The sequence below is a fragment of the Drepanopeziza brunnea genome (genome assembly GCF_022702325.1).
Source record: "Drepanopeziza brunnea f. sp. 'multigermtubi' strain 214-2 chromosome Unknown ctg12, whole genome shotgun sequence".
In the NCBI taxonomy this organism is placed as follows: Eukaryota; Fungi; Ascomycota; class Leotiomycetes; order Helotiales; family Drepanopezizaceae; genus Drepanopeziza; species Drepanopeziza brunnea.
The window spans coordinates 1,843,785-1,862,066 of NW_027094075.1; the positions used below are offsets into that span (position 1 = coordinate 1,843,785).

Consider the following 18,282-nt stretch of genomic DNA (forward strand, 5'->3'; position numbering starts at 1 on the left):
GTGAGTGTTGGGTGGGTGTCGGTCGTAGTCTGGTCTAGTCCGAGGATTTCGGATTGCTGTGGAGATGCCACATTTGAAGGAAATAGTTACATATAGCTGGGCCTATCTCCATGTCCTCATAACGCATGTGGAAATAGACTGCTGGCTCGAGAATTATTCTGAGGGCTTCGTAGCACCTCCTATGTAAATCAAGATAGATAGATACCCGCACTCCACCTGACACTCTCTGCAATATATTTTTTTCGGTTATTGTATGTCCCTCAGACTCATGCCGGGATATGCACTTTGCAATAGCAATTCATGCCTTACGTACGTGGCTCAGTTGTATCATTTCTTTTTACTGCCCTGTTCCTGAGTGAGTGTGTCGCTGTTCGCGCTCTCCTCTATAGAAAGTTCAGCCCGTACATAGCCGCGCCTTCCATCTATCCACAAAGCGCAACAATAACCTCGGGCTTTTCCTTGATCGCTCGCTGTATAACTTGTAAGGACTCCTGGCTTGTCATATTGTTATGGGATATCTTAGATCTTAGGCATTTTACCATTGCTGGATCCTTTATTGTGAGATCACTAAAGAGGAAATTTCTCGGCTAAACACCAATGACTACCTAGGTACTATAGCAACACCATAGGGAGCATTCCATTTGGCTTAGACCTCAATTGCAAACCTAGAAAATTTCTTAAGATTTTGGATCTGGGTCTAAATCACCAACCGATTTCATGATTACTACGAGCTATCTAAGCGAGGTTCCATCTTCGTCTGGCGATCTTCTTTATCCTTCTTCACTACACATCACTCATATTCACCGAAACCACTTCATACTTCGGTCCGATCCATGATAATACCCTATCATCACCGCATCTATCAACTTCTCCAAGCTCGTCTCAAACCCAACTATACCACCATACCATCGCCACATCCATTCCCCTCCCGACACTTCATCTCAAACCCCACTACCCCCTCACATCATACCAAAAACCCAACAACAACACTCCACCATGTCATCTACCAACTACAATGACAGAGCAACTCGCTATGAGCAGCTCAGAGCCGAGACAAAGCGTCTCGAAGGACGAGTGTACGCAAGAATACGAACCCAAGACGATTCCACGGGGGCTCTCGTGATTCAAGAACACAGAGCGCCCGCCCGGGGAGAGGCAAATGTGTATGGAAAAGTCATCCCACAGCACAAAGAAGACCTGTACTATCAGGACTGGGAGGCTGTCACGCCGCGCGGGCAGCTTCATGCTCCAAACACATATCTTAAGACTGAGCATCGTCTGAATGAGGGCCCTACGAAAGAAACCCTGAGAAAGTGGGGAGTAGAGTTAATTCCTCGGCAGCAGAGGACTTTCACTGAGGAACCTGAGGAGGTAGAGCAATAATATGAAGATAGTCTACTGATGAAGGAAAAGGCAGTTGCCGGATATGTGGTCCGGGTGAGGAGCTAAAGGAAGGGGATAAAACTTCAGGACCTGACCTAGGTCCTCAACAGGATATGACTATGTATATTTCTACTCGGCCAGACGAGCTATAGCATAATTATGCAAGCGTACGCCGAAGCAACCGAACGACGATGTAAATATCAAATTAGGGTAGCATTGACTCAGGGTCGCGGAATTGTCACGTGACTAGTAAGCGAGCGCCGACGGACTAGCCCAGCCTCCTTCCCAGCCCTCCTGCACCACGTATCTGTCCATGTGGATTGATTCACTGGCCCCGTTGGACTGACTTCCTCGTCACTGCCATGTTCTAAAGCTGGTATATATCTCAGTCGTAGAAGACTGTTTCCCAAGGTTGGTGTTTTTTTTTCTTTCGCCTTCAACGTACAGAATGCCTTATATCCCCCACACCCCCGAGTCCATACTTCAGCGGTCAGACTCGAAGGACCCAGGAACGACCTGCAGAGGCCTGGGTCAGAATGGAAAGCCATGTCGAAGAGGAATTGGCAAGTCACCGCAGGCGTCGCCGAGTCCGAGTCCTCGGCGAAAATTGAGTGCGAGTCCCGCGACCGCGAGGACACCGGTTCCAGAGGAGTATTGCTGGCAGCACAAGGATCAAGCAGCAGCCTATGCCAGTTCCTCACCCCAACGAGTCCAGCCCGCGACAAGAATAAAGGAGAGAACAAGCGTGGATACATTGGTTGACAGACTGGGCTTGTTAGAAGTCGAGGATCGGAAGCATGGGAAACGTCGCAAACCACTCCTGGTGCCAGAGCCAGAGCAAACAAGCGCTGAGGATGCTCCGCGACCCGAGCGGCAGAGACCCCGACCAAAACCTGCGACTGCGAGTGGCCTGGGTCTATGCTGCTGTTTAGGACTGGCCGATGAGGGGAGACGGGCTCCAAGACCAGCAAGACCAGTGAGCAACTATCCCGGGAAGACAACGGCGTCCGTACCTTCCAAGGTCGCAAAAGTTTCCTCGAGTATACCTCCGAAAACCCACCGTCCTGCGTTCAATCGCGACCCCTCATCCCGGACAGGAGATTTCCTGTCCCTGATACCTCCGTCGGCATCTCCACAGCTGACCGCTCAGCTTCTCGCCGAGATGGCAAAGCCGGTATCTGATAAAGACCAGGAAGGATATATCTACATGTTTTGGCTCACTCCCGAGTCCGTACCTGTGGATCCACCCTCTGAAAGGGCAGCATCATCTCTCCTCGCGCCTCCCTCTCAACGTATGCCGGGTCAGCGAAGAACCTCCGAGATGCTCAACACCTTTGCTACAACAATCCCCAATTCCGCGAACCAGAAAACCATACTTCTGAAAATTGGAAGAGCTCAGAATGTGTATCGACGGTTGAACCAGTGGACCAAACAGTGCGGCTACAATATTTCCCTTGTTCGTTATTATCCATACCAGTCTACCACCTCGCAAACGAGCGTTAACGAGCCACCGAGTACCCCAAGGAAGGTCCCCAATGCAAACAAGGTCGAGAGACTGATACATATCGAGTTGAATCATCTGAGAGTTGTTGGTGATGGCAAGTGCAAAGCCTGCGGGAGAGAACATCGGGAGTGGTTTGAAGTTGATGCTAGCAGGAATGGTGTGAAGGCTGTTGACGAGGTGATTAGACGGTGGGTTGAATGGGGAGAACGGGACATTGGGAGGTAACGAGAGCTAGTAATGCGATGAGTATCTTAACTTTTCCTCGCATCTAGGAAAGGATGTACTAAAGTGAGCACCTAGTCTTTTAACTCTTTGTTATTGTCAATCGTGACCTTTTGACAGCTGCTATCAGGTGTCCATATTCCAAACTTAGATGGTCCTCCGTTGACCTCGCCAGACTTCTGCGAATAGTCATCCTCGTTTTCTGTAGATGAATCGGGTGACGTTCTTCCCCACCTTTTCATCATCTACTTTCATCTACCCATCTGTTTCTCCTCACAGCTTGGTCCCAGCTCTGCTCTGTTCTGCAATCGTCATGAAAGCCTTGCATCTAAGTAAGTTGGATATTCAATATTCTGTCTGTTTGTCAGTCCTCTTGGTAGAGCCCTCGCTTGCTTGCTTGCTTGCTTGCCACCCTGTTTTAGTACTTTACCTACTTTCATCTCTACTTTGAAAGAGCAAAATACAGCTTACCAGTTCAGAGGCTCGACTCTCCGTCCAGGAATGTTGGCTCCCTGATACCAGCTCTTGGCCATGGGGAACAAGGTCGCGTCCCACTTCTCACACATCCTCCTCGTCCAGTCGGCCTCTGTCGCAGGCGTGCTCTCCAGCCGGGTGATCCTCTTCGCCGTCGCCAGCCGGATGGCCTTCTCGACAAACTCTCCTTGGAACTGCGTGCAGCGGGGGTCATTGCTGAAGGACGTCGGGGCGTGCGGGCCGTAGAGGAAGAACATGTTAGGGAAGGCCGGGATGGCGATGCCCATGCTGGTCCTCGTGCCGTCCTTCCAGTGGTTGGCGATGGTGGCCCCGATCGTGCCCCGGATGTCGAGCCGAGCCAGGTATCCCGTGACGGAATCGAATCCCGTGGCCAGGACCAGAATGTCGAGCTCCTCCAGGCCGCCTGCGTGCTTCAGTCCCTGCGCGGTGACTTCGACGATGGGGGACTGGTTGACGTTTACGATCTTGACCTTTTCTTGGCTCATGACCTCGTGGTAGTTCTGCTCGAGCGAAGGCAGGTATTGGCGCTACCTTGAATGAAACTTTTGTAGAACCTCCGCTCAGAGAGTCCGGATTTGCAACTTCTTCCGGATGAACCGCGTGCAGATCCATGGGCAGGACCTGCCATCAAGTATGTATGTACCCCATCGTCCGAGGCGCGATGCAAAGTAAAGGTCTGGTCCAGGATAAGTAAATATACAAGATATCTCTGATCAGTATGACAAGCCAAGAGGTGGGAAGGTTAGTAGCTGTGTGAACGAAACGTGAGACGTTGCGGGGAGGCGGAGCACATCGTCGGGAGCGGAATGCTTGCTTATGGATAGACAAGAAGCATCATGGTTCTACTTTCCATAGCATCGAGCCACAGGTTCGGAGATCTCCCCAAAGGGATCAAAGGGCAGACTGGATAGACACATTGGAAGACGAAGAAACGAACAGGATGCCAGAAGTAAGCTAATAACCGCTTGAGGTTGTCAAACCAAACCAAACCAAATCAAACCAAACCAAATCAAACCAAATCAAACCAAACCAAAAAAAGTTTTATTATCATATGGACGTTTAGTCCCAATATTTGATAGAGGCATTTAGATCGACGAATGTCGAGGCCATTGTAGAAGCACACAGAAAGAGCTGTCGTATGAGAGCCCAACAAGAAGGCAGGGCCTCATGATCCCTCACAAGAAGAGTGCAAAAAGATGGGTGGAAAGCTCGTTGATTGTTCTATCTACATAAGGGGTGGCTTCTTACAGAAGATGACCCTAGCTAGTTTGGCCAGAATGGCCCTTGGCAGGAAGCATGGCAGACCGGGTGTTTACACCATAAGCTCAGAGGCTTGAAGCGAGGTGGTGTTGGGCCCGCTCGCTTAACATGGTCGGCAGCATTTGAGTCTTGTGAACCGCTTTGGACTTGATTTAAATGATACTCAAACTATGCGTGAGGCTGAGGAAGGATAATCTTAAAATCTTTTAGCTACATCCAACCGTTCTCCCGACCAATATAAATAGCCTCATGGTGCATGAAAATCAAGGATCAGCTGCACGCAGATATCCAAGTCCTGCTGGGACGTTTCGATCATGGTACTTGCCACTGGGATCAACAACGTGACCATTTTCCGGGCTGGTCTATCCTTTCTTTCAATTTTTCGAGGACCCGTGTCATCTAATGGAAGGCCCTGCCGGTCGAGGAATGGACGAATGGACGACAGTAACACCCTCGCCTGAACTTGGAAGATTCGCAACGCGCCAAGATACCTACCGCTGTATCAGATCCCCTCGTCTCAACATCTCGCTTTTCTGGTCTGGATTGAAGAAACACTCCTCAGAGCGGCACTTGGGATCATCGAGGCAAACTTGACACCTCGGATTGGAAGTTGGAACCCAGAGGACCTCGGGCGTGGTTTCAGTGAGGCAACAAGTAGCCGGAAATGAACCCCGATCGAGCGAGCGCTAATCGTTCCTCCTTCGCGTGTTAAACCCAATGCGGAATATTCAGCGTGGAGTTGCGATATATTGCGATTTATTGCGGCTTCTGGAAGATGTCCCGAGGATTCGGTGGCTCGGCAATGCCTGGTGCGAGGAACATCTGACGACGGTTTCTCTACCATCAATGAACCAGGATATCCATAAATAGGATGACGGTATCGAAAACATACTGACCGTCACTATAATAACCGGTCTTCGTTCCGAACAAGAAGAGCTTGAGCATCCATTGAACTCACACTCAATCAACCATCAACCACTGCCATCAACCGAGACCGAGACTACTACCGATCACCAAAATCACCACCGACTCACAACCACTCGATACAATGGATTCCCACAACGATCTTACATTACCCGTACCTTCCAAGCGCCTCTCAGCAAAGCGCCGTCCAGGAGCGTGCGAGTTTTGCAAAACCAGAAAAGTCAAGTGCGACGGGAAGCAACGATGCTCTAAATGCGTGGTAGGTGAAAGATGAACGTCCCGGACGTGTTGGTTGCCATGAGTCTAACGACTATCAGGAAAACGGCAATCAGTGCATCTATCTACCACGCAAGAAGCGAAGTCCTGGTCGTGAGTGACTCCTGCTTCTGACGATGTGTTATCCACATTGGCTAATTTGGCCCATGAACAGCTCTGCGAAAATCATCGACGTATTCTCAAAGCAGCATCTATTCTCAGAGCAGCATCTACTCTCAGAGCAGCGAGAAGAGCGAAAGGCGGTTTCCCAGTCCGTTCTCTCGCTACGATAGCGTTGATAGCGAACTCGGCATGTTGGCATCTCACTCGTACGGAATCAACTCCCCGCCATCGACTCCGCCAACCTCGGGTCTGCATTCGAGAAGCCACGGCTTCTTCAACATGTCACCAGCCATTCGGAGCTCAGACTACATGTACCTGAATTTCGATTCGGACCTGGACGATCTAGGATCTCCTTCGTTCGCCACCGCCAGCCCGCCGACGACCCCTCCAACCTCGGAGCCGCTCTCCGGACATGGTGTCTTTCCACTCATGTCGCAGGACATACCGGCCGAAGATCCTGTCACTGCATCTCAAATTTATGGTACGCACATGGGAACCGGGCCCAGCGTCCAGGGGTTGCCGGCTGCTCCCCCAGTCCCGCTGCATGATCAGCTCGATTTCTGGGCCACTGTCGACATGGATGCATGTTCACTAGATGCGATGCATACACCCAGCGAGTTGCCTGATTTCTTCCCTGGTACGTTTAGGAAAGGTCTCATCCTTTCTTCAGTATGCTGACTAACCCAAGTATCAGATTCGGCTGAGGTCTCGATACCGTTTCCGCCAAGAATCGTCGAACCGAGTCAGAATAGCCCGGGGTATTTCCCGAGAGAGTTGGGAGAGCAATACCATATGCAGAATGCCCTGAGCCCTGTTCCTTATTGGGGAGTGCGTTTTGAGTCGGAGAACCAACTTTTTTAGCTAATCGATACTGTATTATGTGTAACACTGTACTATATGTAACACTGTATTATACCTATGTAACACTATTTATCTAAAGTTTTCTCAATAAATTCACGATGTCTCTCGTCCATAAGTTTGAAGAACATTGTCGAGAATAAGTTAATGGGTGACTTTCAACCCTTACTGAATGATAATGATGATTTGGAATTCTATGACTGTTGAAAAAACCACTTGCGTGCATCAACTTCGCCTGGTTTTTTGAGTGGCTGGTGTTTTGGACTGACTCGCTTAACTTGCTCTTGTATCATCGATCGTGCACCGCCGCATCACGTGGCGAGGCGAAATCATCCTCCCCTCCTCCTCCTCCCCCCCCTTATTCTGAACGATTGAACTTTCGGCACTGCTACTTCGTATCTACATATCTTCCTCTCCCTCCAATCTATGTATCCGGAGAATTGATTGCGGCTAAGGTCATCACCGATCGCGATATATCTTGTCGCGGCCAACCTTACGGAATCGGTTAGCGTTGTGATCATGGTCTGTGGGAATTTACGAGTTCCGAAAATAGGGGGTGTTGCGGTTGTGCTCGCTTGTAATAAGGAAAGGAAGGGAAGAAAAAAGTATGGGGTAAGTGATCAAGTACTGGGGCTTTTCAAGAGCTGGGTTTCTTTTTTCTTTTTTTTTTCCCTTAAGGATTGGGGGATCTCCTTTGGGGGATGGAATGGGTAGGTTGGTATTAACTACCTAGTAAGGTGATCTTTGTTTGGATTATGATGAATGTTTATTACTCTAGTTCTTGATAACATCTCGTGCGGCTCATCTTCTTGATTAATCGGGACCGCAACCATTGCCTCTGACTACCGGTAGTACTCCGACCTGGGGTACGATTAAGCTCTTGTCAAATACGTAGATCATACTTGGCAGTGGCTTATACGAGAAAACAAGACAGGCACAGCCTTGCAACTGATATGGCGCATTATCATATCTTTACTCTTAATATTTTTGAAGCTATTACATAAAAAGATTCACTAACATTACATTTGTAGCAATCTCTGATCTATCCTTATAAAGATAGAGAGTACTAAACAAATAAACAGCAACTAATCGGCCAAACTCATTCATCCTGATGACAATTACAAATTCCTTCGAATAGCTCACCCTTGCTAGCCAAGCTTCTATAGCCGTGCAACAAACGTTGGCTCATGTCAGATCAGAGACGCGGAGAGACCCGTTTGAACAAAACCAAAACCAAAACCCTTCCAGAAAATTCCTGAGATCCATCTCATCGTTCGCCCTTTTGCTCGTCGCACATCCATCTCACCTCCATCGAGAAACGGGGACGATGAAGCCTCCCATGACCAAAACAATCTCCACAACCATCACCCCGCGTACTGTCCTCGAAACCCTGCACGACCACCTCGAGGCTCCGGTATCTGGGTTGCATCTGAGGGAGGATGTTGAAAATGTGTTTTGTTTCGTTTCCTTTCCTTTCGTCTCGTCTCGTTTCTTTTCGTCTCGGCCCGCCTCGTTTCGTCTCGTTCCTCGTATTCAAGAATATACGATAGATACGATAATGCTTAATCTTGCGTAGTCTACTGTAACTTCCTCATGACCTGCTTCGTCCGCAGGAAGTTCAAAGATGCTCTTGCGACGTCGGCAGTGAGGCTGGTGGTCAAGGCCCAGCTACAGGAAGCCGCAGAGACGAGCCGGGAGTTGGAATCGGCAAGACTCCCCCGGGAAGTTCGCCACTGAGCCGCTGAGCACCGCTACTGTAGCTTGGTTTTCTAGTTCCCGAGATGGTGCAACTCGAACCGAACGAATCGGGTGAGCACTCAGGCGGCTGTCAGTGAGATAGATGGCAGCCAGACGTCGAGCTCGGGCCTGGGTAGGACGGGGAGTGGACGGCAGCAGCAGCCGGCCAAGTCGAGGAGTGGTAGTAGGAAATACTAACATCAATCTCTGGTGGAGCTGCCATCATGGGGCGTTCGAGGTTAAAAAAGAAGGAAAAAAACCATTTTTATTCTTTTTTTATTCTTTTTTTATTCTTTTTTTATTCTTTTTTTATTTTTATTTTTTTTTTTTTTTAATTCTTTTCTTTTTTAAAAGGCGCTTTCATGGTACCCAGGCCTTGGATTGGAAAATGGCGCGAAACACGTTGCCAAGTACCTTTCAATGATTAACAACCTTCTTATTTTCAAAATCTAACGCGAGTGTTTGGCAAGGGATTGCTTACCTCTGTCCTCGGCCGTTTTTGGGGAAGGTGGCGCTTGTACTCGTGTGTTTTTCGATCTTTGTTTTTGATGTTTCTTAGCTGTTAAAAACATAATTGGAAGTCTATGAAATCCTGTACCATCCTCGCTTACCTCAACACCGCTTCCAAAATTTATTCTCTCTCCCCATTCATAAACCCAAATCATTTATGCATTGATTATCCTCCGAACAGGCGAGATGTCTTAGCTTAATTAAGCAAGTTGTCTTCAGGACAAACTGGATGGGAATCGATATTGGGAGAAAGTACGTCAAATGGTATTGAACCGAGCCCGTTTTCTTCTTCTTCTCCCTTTGTTCCCATTTTTTCCCTTTTTCTTATGTTGACTTTGTCAATCGGGGGGGAGAGAGAGGGAAGAGAGGAAGGGAATTTTTGTAACATTCTGCTTTTCTGATTCTACTTGAGCTAGGATGGGTTTGGGGGGGCTGTTCTTGGGTGCGGGTGTGATTTTCATGATAAAATCCAAGTGAGGGAGAGGATATAGGGGAGAGGGGAGCGGATTGTTGATTTCGATGAAGATTCTCTGACCATGTTAGGATTTCGTAGAGTAGATAAGATGGTCTTTAATATTCCCTAGATTTTTCAATAATGTCATCATACTCCCAAGCGCCATCAAAAGATTCAGACCATCATCTATTTTTCCTCCATAGACACAATTCAAGCATTCTCGTCACCTCCCTCCTTCCCCACAATCGAAGTCGGCTGACTCTCCTTCTCCTCCTCCAGCATCAGCTCACCATTCTTCTCAGCCAACTCTCTCGCCTTCCTCTCCCTCCTCACCCTCTTCTCCGTCCAGACGGGATTTTCCCCCTTCTTCTTCGCCTCCTCAAAGATGGCATCCAGCTGCTCCAGGGGATACCCCTTCGTCTCCACAAAGGTCAAGTAGATGACGGGTATGAAGGCGAAGTTGGTGCACATGAACACAAAGTACGTCTTCCACGAGATGGAGTAGATCATGATGGGCGCGAGCTGCACCACGGCGTAGTTACCGAGCCAGTTGAAGGAGGTGGAGAGGCCGTTGGCCTCGGCGCGGATGCGGATGGGCGTGACCTCGGCGGGGTACAGCCAGGTGATGCCGAGCCAGCCGAGGGCGAAGAAGGCGATGAAGATGAAGATAAAGACTGTGGCGACGTAGGCCGGGGCTTTGTAGGTTTCGGTCGATTGAGAGAGACAGGTGCCCTGGGGGTGTTAGTCGATAGGGACCATTTCGTTGGTGGGAAAAGGGAAATAAATATACGAACAATGACCATAGCACTGGTACCCATGCCGACTGAGCCAACGATTAACATCCTACGGCGTCCGTAGCGGTCGACGATGAAGAGAGCGGCGATCGCGGCGATGAGATAGAGCGTCCCGTAACATGCAGTTAGGAGGCGGGAAAGCGCGGGACTGAACCCGAGGGAGTCTTCGAAAACGGTTGTTGCATAGTACGTGACCAGGTTCGTTCCGCCAATCTGCTGGAAAAACTGGCTTGTGTATCCAATAGTCACTCTCCATCTGTTCATCTCCGGCCCATTGCCATAGAACTCCTTCAGGGTCAGTTTCTTGCCATCAGTGATCTCCTTGATCTTCTTGATATGTGCAACCTCCTCTTGGATGATCGGGTCCTCGGCAGGGCATCTCTTTAGGCGAGTGAGGATCTCCAGAGCGACTTTGTCTTTGTCGTGCTTGAGAAGCCATCTGGGCGACTCGGGGAGAGCAACGACGCCTAAAAAGAGAATGATCGCAAAAACAGCTTGAAAAGCGAGAGGGAATCGCCATTGGAAGGAGCCGTATTGGGTGACGAAGAAGAATCCGTAGTTGAGCCAGTAGGAGATCATAACTGACAAGGGTCAGCATCCAGGCAGGGTTACAGGTTGTGTTACAATACTTCCACCAGCTATCAATGCTCCCTCAAACAATACCAAGAAGCCACGGATCTTGGGAGGCGCCATCTCGGACTGCCTAGAAGGACGCGGGGGGCTCAGCGATTACCTGTCTAGGAAGAATTCGGGAGCAGGATAGAGGAGGGACAGGAAATTCTCTCCTGCTACATACCAGACCGGGATACTAGACGTATTCATTCCATTTCCGACGCCTGTTACAATACGTCCTACGATCAACTGTCCAATCTCAAAGCTGGAGGCTTGAAGTACGGTCCCGATCAACATGATAGCGACACCCAGCAACACAGCACGTCGCCGTCCCATTCTATCGCCGTAGAAGATGATGAATATTGAGCCTATGAGACAGCCGATCTCGTAGATAGCGACGACCAGCGCTTGAATTGCGCCGCTCTTGTTGTGGGGTGCCATCTTCGGGAAGTAGGTGAGGAAGTTGTCTTCGGTAATGATGCCGGACATGATGCCCTCTGAACACACATCTCAGCCTTTTTCTTGCTGAACTTATGGGTGAGGAAGGCTTACGATCATACCCGAACAGCAAGAATCCACATGCTGCAGTTGCGCAGACGAGAGCTTCTAGTGCGCCTCCTTGCACGGAGTGGCCCAACAGGCCTGTATGGCTGAAGAGCTGCATCGTGAAATTACAACGCGAAAATTTAATATTTCACGATTATAAAATGATCGAGGATCAGACAGCTGATATAGAAAAATGCCCCTTGTTCTTTGAAAGAAGTGTAGAGGGAACATATCCGTATTTATTGCTCCATCGCCCCCCCTCACCCAACATCCCTCGCCATGTGGATGATTCGTTTCCAGGGAACGCGAAAGATTTGTTGAGAACCCATTATTGTTCATCCACAATGTTATGGAGCTTTCGCGAGGCGGCGAATGTGCTCGCCGAACGATTCGGGTAAGTTTCCAAAGTAACAATGGTGTTTGACTGCATCGCAATAGCGTCGGGAAGGACTCGGTGGCTTTTTAAGCTGCAGTGCAGAGTGGAGACCTGTACAGGCTTTGAGGATGATGTCACTGAATCCATAGAATTGTCATTGTAAAAAATGATAGATTCCTACATGTTAAAATCATGCCTAGAGACAGCACTCGATATGAATCTGAAAATTGTCAGCGCATCGACCCTGCGCAGGAAAGGATGTATACATGAAGCTTCCTGTCTAGATCTTGAACGCCCTTCGCCTCCCTCCCACATGGCAATCAGAAGGTGACTTTGAGCGATATATTTGGTCCCCGAGATTGAACTTCAACCTAAAGCTTATGAGTTTTGGATTTTAGTGGTAGCGCATTCCAAATAAGCTTCCGCTTTCGTAAGCAATCATTAGGGGAGGTCGTTCGCTTAGGAGCACAATTGAAAGTAAACAAACATTGGTCCGAAACGTACTCTGAAATCTATACTACAGATGGGCAATATAGCTTCAAATTTTGAATTAAATGGCAGTACGTGCTGAATTGACTGTCATACATCAACGACTACTATTCGGAGTGTGGTGACCCACTGACGATGACCAGGCAGAATTCCCATGTATCGCAGTTGATTTGGAACCTTAGCCGCGATGCTGGAAAAGATCCTCGATAATCAAGGCATTCACAAGGAGGAGAAAGATTCCATACCCTAGGGAATCAATTGAGATATATAGACAGGGGATAATTATCCAATCACGTGGACAATCCCCGAATTTTGTTTATTTCTCTTCCTTCTTTAACCACATATGCTCGCCCTGCCCAAATCTCGCTTCTCTGACTAGTCTTCTACCCTCAACTGGCTTTTTCGCTTTGAATTTCCTTTATTTAACTCTCACATCCCCTTCCTACCAGGGAAACAATCCCCTCAATTTTCTCTTTTCGAATCTGTCAGTTCGCACAGCAATACGCCCCGTATTCCTCAAGCACCCATTCGTCGGGCTCTAGTGGCCCAACCGACGCCAGTAACCGGCCCAGCTTCTTTCCGGTACCGTTACACCTGCTCGTAACCGTATCCTCCTAGACTCTGCTGGCTACGAGCGTCTGGTGATGGGTTTTCCACGCGGGTGGCGGGCTGGCGTAACAATGGTGGGAAATGGTTTCCGGGAGCTGAAATGTTTGGTCCACGCATTATATTTCCCACACATCTCGTAACCGCGTTACTCTACTCACCTTTACGGACGGTCCTCTTCTCGTTCGAAAATCCCTAGTAGAAAGTCTTTCAAAATGGCGGGCGTAGTCGCTCTTACGGTGATCATCATGGTGGCATTTACGATCGGGAAGACGGTGGGCGATTTTTGGAGGAACGTTGGCTATGCGAAGAGGAGCGGATTGCCGTACATCGTTGGTCGTAAGTACCTTTCTAATTCTGGCGTTTCGAGCTCTTTTCAGAAATAAGGACTGGGTCAGAGGTAACATCTATACAGCTTTCTACATCATCGGCTACCAGTGGGTCTTTCTCGCGGCAATCCTACGGCCCGTCCTGCACCGGATACCCCCCGTGAGGAGTTCGGGCTGGTTCTCTCTTCTCGACCGGAATGTCTCCTGGACTTCCCCTCGCGTCGCCGAACACCGGTACGGGGATACCTACCTCGTCGTCACCCCATTCATCATCTATTTGAGAACCTCGAATGCGGAACTCGTATCCCAGATCACGACGCGAAAAACGGACTTCCTGAAGCCGGTGCGGAGTTACAAGATTGTGGACCTGTTTGGGAAGAGCATTTTGACGCAGGAGGGGGCGGAGTGGAAGAGGCACAGGAAGATTGTAGGGCCGAGTTTTAGCGAGAGGAGTAATAGATTGGTGTTCGAGGAGAGTGTGAGGCAGGCGGAGGGCATGATGGAGCTGTGGGCTGGCAAAGGGGGGAATACGGGGGCAGTCATGAAATTGAGTGACACGGCAGAAGATGCGGCGACGTTGAGTCTCCATGTCATCAGCGCGGCTGGATTCGGAGTCCCGCAGTTCTGGGAAAACCAAAGGCCGAAAGATGGAGAGGGATTACCGGGTTTCAGTACGGAGGAGCTTACAAACGGGCATCAACTATCTTTCAAGGTAGGACTGACTGAATTGTTGAACAATCTTGTGTGGTTTGTTCTCGTACCGCCTTGGATGTTAAGTATGCTATCCTTCACCGAATCACATCTGAACCAATCTCTCTGACATTAGTGTAGAGGTCTCTCCATTCAAATTCCACCGAAGGGCGTATCAAGCATTTCTTGAATGTTCAACTTACTTCAGAGAGCTGCTAGAAATCAAAAAGAAACAGATTTGTCTCGGGGAAATCGACAAGGGAGCCATGGATTTACTAGGTACCTCCTGGCCTCCGTCTGTATGTCTCAGCTAACATTCAAGGCCCGATGATCAAAGCAAACTACGAAGAGAACCAGACCGATCTATTCGTAGGAGCAACGCTCACTCGCGAAGAAATCCTTGGCAATTCTTTCATATTCCTCTTTGCGGGCCACGAAACGACGGCCAACAACATCCACTTCAGTATTCTTCTCCTGGCTATGCACTTACCTACCCAACGCCGCATGCAAGTAGACATTGACTCTATCCTCGGCTCCAAATCCAGCTCTGCCTTCTCTTACCAACACGACATGCCTCGTCTATACAACTCCATGGTCGGAGCCGTGCTCACAGAAGAACTGCGTCTGATACCCGCAATTCTCAACATACCCAAAGTCATAAGCGGGGAGCAGAACGTGAGCGTAGACGGCAAACAAGTCTGGCTCCCGGATCAGGTGTTCATGCATATCAACGTCGTAGGCACGAATCGCAATCCACGATACTGGCCCGAAGACCCGGATGCGTTTAAGCCTGAGCGGTGGCTCCCTCATGGGCAAAGAGCCGCCGCCGAGGTTTGCACTACCGCCAGCCCCGAGAACGAAGCTGATGGCCTCGAAAGTACGACCTTCATCACATCCACCGCAACGTCCCTGCTCAAGCCCCCCAAGGGAGCATTCATGACCTTCTCGGATGGGGGGCGTGCCTGTCCTGGTCGCCGATTCGCGCAGGTTGAAAGCACGGCCGTGGTGTCGACGATTTTTCGGAAGTACAGTGTAGAGCTTGATGTCTCGGAGTGGGCTAGCGATGAACAGGTTGCCGAAATGGGAAGAGAGGCGAGGAAGGCAGTGTATAGGCTGGCGGTGAGGAGGGCGGAAGGTATTCTGAGGAGGTGTGAGCAGGTACTCACGTTGAGGATGGCGAGGGGGGATGAGGTGCCTGTTCGGTTCGTAGAGAGAGGAAGAGAGAGATTCGGAGAGTGTTTCTGAACGTTGGATTATTGGGCAAATAGCAACAGACGATTCCGGAGATTCATCCTGTCCTACCGGATTGATCACCGCATGGACCAAGACGGACGATTCTGATATACATTGTCTGGTTCCGCAGTCCGTGTTGCCGATTCATGCTATGCTGAGTTCGCAAATTATCTGATCGTTAATTTCAAGTTCCATTCGCCGCGATGAAAAGCGGATACTCTTCCTCCGTAAACCTCCCTGTACCTGCATAATGCGCCGACAGGATCAATGGTGTGTGCCTGGCAAGTGGGTGTGTTCGCTTCACAGCCCAAGAGCCTATGTATGTAAATAAAGGGATGGTACGTAAGATGGAAGCATCTCGGTGTTTGTATTCGACAAGGTCAATTGATATATATATATATATATATATTTGTACATAGATATGTTATATACATATAATATAAACACACATCTCAATATATATATTCATATATTCTGTCTGGTCCCCTGCGTCGATCATCATTCTTCTTCATCGGCCAATGCCACGCCAATCTTCGCCAATCTTTGCCAAGCATTCTCCGGAATCCATCATCATCAATCGGTCCATCAACTCCAAACACTCCACCTCAGCTCCAACTCAGCATCAATATCGCCGCACAACAACAATACCACACCACAATGGCAGAGGGCTTCTCGCCCACCGCGCCCTCCTCACCCGCAGGTGCCCGGCGCGTCCTCACGACCGATGATTCCTCCCAGTCCTCCCAATTCCGCCATCGCCCCTCAAACCGCGGTTACGCGCAAGACGGACCCGCACAAGGTATCCGCCCCCGCCGCAGCTCCAATCTTTCGGACTACAGTCTCCGCGAATCCCGGAACTCGTTCCAGGCCTCGACGGATGATTTACTATTGCCGAAACCGAGCGGGGTGGACCATGAGACGCACAAGAGCTCGGCGTGGGACAGCGCGCCACTGGCGTTTGCCTTGCTGCCCGCGCTGGGGGGGATGCTGTTCACGAATGGGAGCTCGGTGATCACGGATGTGATGCTTCTGGGGCTGGCGGCAATATTTCTAAATTGGAGTGTGAGGTTGCCGTGGTAAGTGGTGGTGCATTGGCTGGCTCTCGGTCGAGCGGGCCCGCGACAGCTGTTGATAGAGATAGGGACTGGTACCACTCGGCGCAAACGATCCGCAAGACGGAGGAGTACAATGGGGAGGCCATGCTCGCCGAAGAGAGCGAAGATGACGAATTGAGTTTCTCGCAGGCGACTCTGGAGGAAGTCCCCGAGGACGATGAGCAGACTCGACCGCCTTCGAAGACGGAGGCAAAACCGGGACGAAAAATTCTGGCGCATGAAGCTGCCACTAACGAACTATATACATATGAACTCCTCGCTTTACTATCTTGCTTCCTTTTTCCGGCGCTGGGGGCGTATTTGCTGCACGCGATTCGGGGACAGTTGACTCGGCCTTCAGAAGGCTTGGTTTCGAATTACAACTTGACGATCTTTCTACTCGCGTCGGAGCTGAGACCGATGGCACATCTATTCAAATTGATACAAGCGCGGACGCTGCATCTCCAGCGGGTAGTCGGTACGAACCCGTATGATGTAAATGGAAGTCCATTAAGCGATGTGAAGGAACTCGCAAGAAGGCTGGACGACTTGGAAGCTAAGGGGTTGATGGTGGATCCGAGCAAACCTGCCGCAGAACCCACTTTGAGTGGAAAGCAATCGGCTGTTCTCACGGCGGATGTGCGGAGATCTATGCAGCCCGAACTGGATGCGCTGAATCGAGCTGTCCGGCGCTATGAGAAGCGGGCTACTTTGCAAGCGTTCCAGACCGATTCAAGACTCCATGATCTGGAATCGAGATTGAACGATGCCATTTCTCTTGCCGCAGCTGCTGCCAACAGTGCACACCATAAGCGTGGATTTACAGGCGTCATTGTCGAGTGGGTCGCGACTGCAATCGTTATCCCATTGCAAGCTCTCGGCGCCCTCGCCACTCTCCCTATCAAGACAACAGCTTCACTAATAACCTGGGGACGGATGAAGATATCTAGACAGCGACCACCTCTCCCAGAGAGAGGCAGGAAGTCAGCCAACGGAAACGGGAGGGTGCCTGCGAATGGCCGCTTTGGCGATCGAGTGCAGCTTCGTGGGATGAAGAAATAGGAATGACAGGAAAATGTTTAATGTCTAATCAAGAGTTACTATACCCCTGGGCGGATGGATGGACGGATGGATGGATAGATGGAAGGAGATTGGAGTTCAAGGAGAGCATCGGAGTCGAGCTTTAGGTTTCAGTATTTTGTAGCGAATAGCCGACATTGCTTTATTGGTCTGGTTTTTTTTCTTTTTCTTTTTCTTTTCTTCTTCCTTCTCTCTCTCTCCATGTGCTCATCGGGACAAGTTCTAGATCCTGCCAAAGGCGGCTTGATTAAGTGTGACACACGTCCGATCCTTTCATATTACTCTCTAGATGCTGATGATGTTTCCGACAAGAGGAAGAAGGGATGCGAAGCGCGGTACGGCAGCCGCGAAATTTATCATCACTATCACCATCATTATCATCATCATTATTATATATATATATATATATCTGTATATCTTTTTTTTTTTTGGTCTATCAAACCCCCCCCCCCCCCCCGACACCATCCCCAAGCAGATCCAGGATCCTCTCCGTCTAGCTGGTCTGGTCTGGTCTGGTTTGGGCCGTCGTCCGCCTACTCCGATCTCGAATAGCTGGGTCTTCGCGTTGCGTCGTGCTGCCCTGAGTGGGGGAGATGTTGAGAATGTGTATATATATATGTGTGTGTATATGTTCCGGAAAAAAAGGGGTTAATCACGTTTGTAGTTTAGGACTTTGCTGATTGCGGGCTTCTAGCAGGGTCTTTTTTT

General features: G+C 49.6%; 6 protein-coding genes across 7 annotated transcripts; 4 read left to right on the forward strand and 2 right to left on the reverse strand.

Annotated features, from left to right (window-relative positions):
- Positions 1-996: 996 nt before the first annotated feature.
- L3040_007234 (uncharacterized protein) lies at positions 997-3,298 on the forward strand (the record flags this gene model as incomplete). Its single annotated transcript, XM_007290185.2, has 5 exons — positions 997-1,371; positions 1,779-1,794; positions 2,163-3,108; positions 3,160-3,175; positions 3,230-3,298. 5 exons carry the CDS (start codon positions 997-999, stop codon positions 3,296-3,298), a joined length of 1,422 nt encoding a protein of 473 aa, XP_007290247.2.
- A 278-nt stretch (positions 3,299-3,576) lies between these two features.
- On the reverse strand, positions 3,577-4,089 carry L3040_007235 (uncharacterized protein; the record flags this gene model as incomplete). Its single annotated transcript, XM_007290187.1, has 1 exon — positions 3,577-4,089. One exon carries the CDS (start codon positions 4,087-4,089, stop codon positions 3,577-3,579), a length of 513 nt encoding a protein of 170 aa, XP_007290249.1.
- Positions 4,090-5,912: 1,823 nt separating this feature from the next.
- On the forward strand, positions 5,913-7,027 carry L3040_007236 (uncharacterized protein; the record flags this gene model as incomplete). Of its 2 annotated transcripts, none has more annotated exons than XM_066156202.1 (4): positions 5,913-6,047; positions 6,106-6,157; positions 6,219-6,803; positions 6,855-7,027. In XM_066156202.1, the coding sequence occupies 4 exons, from the start codon at positions 5,913-5,915 to the stop codon at positions 7,025-7,027; spliced, it is 945 nt and encodes a 314-aa protein (XP_066011007.1). The 2 variants fall into 2 exon arrangements, with proteins under 2 accessions (XP_066011007.1, XP_007290250.1); XM_007290188.1 differs by having other exon boundaries at positions 6,861-7,027.
- A 2,908-nt stretch (positions 7,028-9,935) lies between these two features.
- Positions 9,936-11,795, reverse strand: L3040_007237 (uncharacterized protein; the record flags this gene model as incomplete). The annotated part of the gene is made up of 5 exons (XM_007290190.1): positions 9,936-10,457; positions 10,520-11,100; positions 11,149-11,222; positions 11,316-11,628; positions 11,684-11,795. 5 exons carry the CDS (start codon positions 11,793-11,795, stop codon positions 9,936-9,938), a joined length of 1,602 nt encoding a protein of 533 aa, XP_007290252.1.
- A 1,568-nt stretch (positions 11,796-13,363) lies between these two features.
- Positions 13,364-15,508, forward strand: L3040_007238 (uncharacterized protein; the record flags this gene model as incomplete). Its single annotated transcript, XM_007290191.2, has 5 exons — positions 13,364-13,487; positions 13,564-14,253; positions 14,309-14,446; positions 14,490-15,369; positions 15,436-15,508. The coding sequence occupies 5 exons, from the start codon at positions 13,364-13,366 to the stop codon at positions 15,506-15,508; spliced, it is 1,905 nt and encodes a 634-aa protein (XP_007290253.2).
- Positions 15,509-16,057: 549 nt separating this feature from the next.
- Positions 16,058-17,556, forward strand: L3040_007239 (uncharacterized protein; the record flags this gene model as incomplete). The annotated part of the gene is made up of 2 exons (XM_007290192.1): positions 16,058-16,476; positions 16,542-17,556. 2 exons carry the CDS (start codon positions 16,058-16,060, stop codon positions 17,554-17,556), a joined length of 1,434 nt encoding a protein of 477 aa, XP_007290254.1.
- Between the last annotated feature and the right edge of the window lie 726 nt (positions 17,557-18,282).